The sequence below is a fragment of the Nycticebus coucang genome, chromosome Y (genome assembly GCF_027406575.1).
Source record: "Nycticebus coucang isolate mNycCou1 chromosome Y, mNycCou1.pri, whole genome shotgun sequence".
NCBI lineage: Eukaryota > Metazoa > Chordata > Mammalia > Primates > Lorisidae > Nycticebus > Nycticebus coucang.
Genome location: NC_069805.1, coordinates 23,893,748 through 23,897,317, shown reverse-complemented (window position 1 = coordinate 23,897,317; position 3,570 = coordinate 23,893,748). Strand labels below are relative to the sequence as shown.

At 73.8% G+C, this 3,570-nt stretch overlaps 1 protein-coding gene across 1 annotated transcript in view; it reads right to left on the bottom strand.

Moving 5' to 3' along the window:
• Window positions 1-2,553: 2,553 nt before the first annotated feature.
• Window positions 2,554-3,570, bottom strand: part of LOC128579036 (collagen alpha-1(I) chain-like) — a 13,432-nt gene continuing 12,415 nt past the window's right edge. The window contains exon 4 of the mRNA XM_053581336.1: window positions 2,554-3,570. This exon is cut by the window's right edge and continues 240 nt beyond it. Coding sequence (XP_053437311.1) covers window positions 2,554-3,570 — 1,017 coding nt within the window.

Sequence of the window (3,570 nt, the reverse complement as noted above, 5' to 3'; positions counted from 1 at the left end):
TTTTTTTTTTTTTTTTTTTTCCTCCCCAAGTCCCCAGGCGGGATCCGCGGACCGGCCCGCCCGGGGTGGTGGCCGGGGCTTGAAGGGTGCCCCCTGCCGGGACAGCGTCGCTTCGCCCGGCCCGGCCCGATTATTTTTCCAAGTCCGCGGCCGGCCCCGGAGTCCCACGGTCGCTCCTGCGCTCGCGGGTCCCCGACCACCCGTTTGTGCTACCGGGTTCTCGCGGTCGACCAGGTGGCCCTACGTGTTCCGTGGCTGTCCGCTCTGGGGACACATTTGGGGACCTGTGGCCGTGTCGCCTGTGCGGGTGGTGGGCGTGGTCCGGGGCGCCGTCCCGCGTCCCCCGGTGCGGCCTTTCCTTTCGTTTTGGCTTGTCGTCTTGTGTCTGCAGATTAGTGCTGACACGCTGTCCTCTGGCGATTGTCGCCGGAGAGGTTGGAACCCCCGGACGCGGGCGGGTCTCCCGGCGACCATCTGACGCCTGGTCCTGCTTTGCCGCTGGAGCCGACCGCCTCGGGCCCGCGCGCCGGCTCTTGTGCGTCGGGAGCGTTCCAACGACTGCGGTGCCCCCGCGCGCTCCGCTCGTCTCCTCTGGCTTTCGGCCCTTGGGGGGGGAGGGGCGCTCGGCGGCGGCGGGGAAAGACGGGAAGGCGGCGACGATGGCGTGCGCTCGCTTCTCTGTCCCGCTCTCTCTCCGCGCCGTGGGCGCCTGGGGCCGGTAGTGACAACCCGTCTCTTGCCCTCGCGTGTCAGGCGTTCTCCGCTGGGTTGTCTGCCGCCCCTCTCACGCCCCGAGTCGGTCGGGCGAGGCTGAAGCGGGCTCCTCTGATCGCTGTCCTCGCTGGGCTCACCGCGGGGCTTCTTCTTGATCGATGTGGTGACGTCACGGTCTCCCGGGCCCCCAAATCCGCGCCCCAGGCGAGGGACGGGGCATTCCTCAGCGAATGGGCCCGCTCTTCTCGTTCTGCCTGCGGCCTCCCCGCCTCTCCTCCCCGCGGGCGTGGGGCGTGGGGGGATGTGGCACATGGGCCCTGGCCTCCTTCCCCGGTCCCGCGGGGCTGGGGTGGGTCGGTCCTCTCTGACGCGGCGGGTTACTCGCTCGCTGCTGGTGGTTGTCCCGTTGTGGGCGTCCTTGCCCCGCGGCGCCTCCGATACCCCGTCGCGTGCCCGCGTTGGCGCGCGAGCGTTTGGGTCCTTCTGGCCCTTTGCGGTGCCCCTGGAGCGCACCGGGTTGCTTCCCGAGGTGTCTGAGGCCGAACGGTGGAGTCGTCCCTGCTCCCGGCGCGCGCCCCCTTGGGGTCGTGATTCGCGGAGTCTTGCTTGTGCGCGTGCCCCCGAGGAATCATCGGGGTGAGGGGGGGTCGAGGCGGTGCTGGAAGCCCGGAGAGAGGACTCTTTATGGTCGCCTCGCTCTGTTCCTCATGGCGTGGCGTGGGGCCGACCGGCGAGCGCCCGCCCCGTGCTGTGGCTTCTCCTCTCCTCCACGTTTTGGAGGTTAGGTTGGCGTGGGCGTGTTTCACACGAGCACGGCGTTGCGGTGCGAGCGTGGCGGGGATGGGCCCCGGTGACGATGTGACGGCCCTTCCCCTGGGAGGTCCCCCTGTTGTGTTGCACCGGAGGGGGCTCCTGGCCACGAACGCTCAAGGGTGCCTTTGGGTGCTTTCTTCGCCTGTACCGCAGACCCCCTCCCACGCTTCCGCAGGCGTCCTGTGCCCGCCCCACGACGGGCGCGACGGGTGCGAGCAGGGGCGATCACGCCCTCGGTGGAGTGTCTTCTCTAGCGATCCCGGAGGCGTGCCTTTTCCTTCGGTGGGGAGTAACCGATCTCCCGGTCCGCGGCCTCCTCCCTTCACCGCGCGTCGTCAGCCGCCCCGCCGGTGCGGCTGCCGGTTGTGACGTGGGCAGAGCCTTCCTTCCCTTCCTTCCCTCCCCCGCGGTGGGGGCCGAGCGCTGCTCTCGGCCTGCTGCGGCCTGCGCCTCCCCCCTCTGAGTCGGGGGAGGGTCACGCTGGGCCGGTCCGGCGTCTGGCTGCGATTGGGGCTGGGGGAGAGGGCGGGTGTGAGCGCGCCCGCCCCAACCCCGTGAGCGAGCCGGCTCACCGCTCCCCTCCCGTGCCGTGCCGCGGCCGGTACCCCCGGCGGCGCGCGGGCGTACGGGTCGGGGCCGGCCCCGGGAGCCGCTCCCCTGAGGACGCGGTCCTCCCTTGGACGTTCGGAACAGGACGCGGAGGTGCCGAGAAACGGTTACGTGCTGTTGGTGTCGGGCTTGTCCGCGAGGTCGCTGTGAGGGGAAGCCCCGGTGGCGGGGCCCGGAGGCCCCGCTGGTGGAGGGGGTGATAGGGGGGCCAGCCGGCGTCCCGGGCGTGTTGCGGGACCGCCCTAGGGATTGTGGCGGTGGGATCCCGTGGTGTTTTCCTGGTGGCCCCATCGCGTCCGTGGTCTCTCCCTCGGCGGCGACCCTCCTCGGCGGCGGCTCTTCGGTGCCCTCGCCTCCGCGGCTCTCCCTTCCCTTTCCGCACCACCCTCGCCGCTGCCGGCCGCCCTCGCGCGTGTGTCAAAGAGCCGCGACTCCCCCGTGCGCGGGGTCGTCGCCGCCGCGGCCGCTGGCGGCGTCGTCCCCTCGGGCGGTGTTGCCTCCGTCTCCGTGAGACGGTCGGGCGGGGGGCCTACGCGCGGAGGACGGACGACGCGCGGGCGGCCGGCGAGCGCGTGGTCGTGAGGCGACTTTTCTCTGTCGGGTGCGACCGCGGCGGTCGGGACCCGGAGCCCCGTGAGGTGCGCGGGGGTCGCCGAGGGCCGGCCCGTCGCTCTGGGCGCCGCGGGACCGCATCGTGGCTCGGAGGCCGCGGGCTGGTGAGACCCCTCGCGTGTCTCGGTTGCCGGCGGGCTCGCCTCCCCGAGGCTTCCCCTGGCCCCTCGTGGTGGCCAGCGGGCCCCTTTCACCGTCGCCTTTCTCTCGCCTTCCTTCCCCTCGCCGCGGCCTTGGCCCTTCTCGGCCTCCTCTCCCGTCCCGGTCTCCGACCCGGGGTTCCGCGTCCCTCACGGTGGTCGCGTCACTCCCGGGGCCGTCGCGGCCCCCTCCCTGGCGTCCGTCGCGCCCGCCCGCGGTGGCGTTGCGAGTCGGCGCGGTCCGGGGCGCGCCGGCGTCCGCGCCCCCTCCCCCACGCTGCGGCGGCCCGACCCGGTTCGGTGCCCGTGCGCGCCCGGGTCGCGGGCCAGGCGGTGTCGTCTCTCCGACGGCCGTCCGTCGCCAGGGGCGACCCTCCGGTCGCGCGGTTTCCCGCCCGGGGGGGCCTTGTCCGGGCGGGGACGCGTTGTCCCGGGTTGCTCCCCCGACGCTCCCGCGCCCTCCGGACGGGCCGGGACGGGCTCCGGCCCGACCCGCCTCCGTTCCCGGGGGGGTGCCGCGGGCGCGGCGGCGGCGTGACCGGCCGTCGTGGTGGGGACTCTCGCGCTGGCCCCGCTTCCCGGGGCGCCCGGCCCGCCGTGGAATCGCCGCCGTTGCGCTGCGGTGGGGGGGTTGTGGCGGCGCCGTCGCCCCACCGTCCGCCGCTCCGGCGTCCGCCGCGCG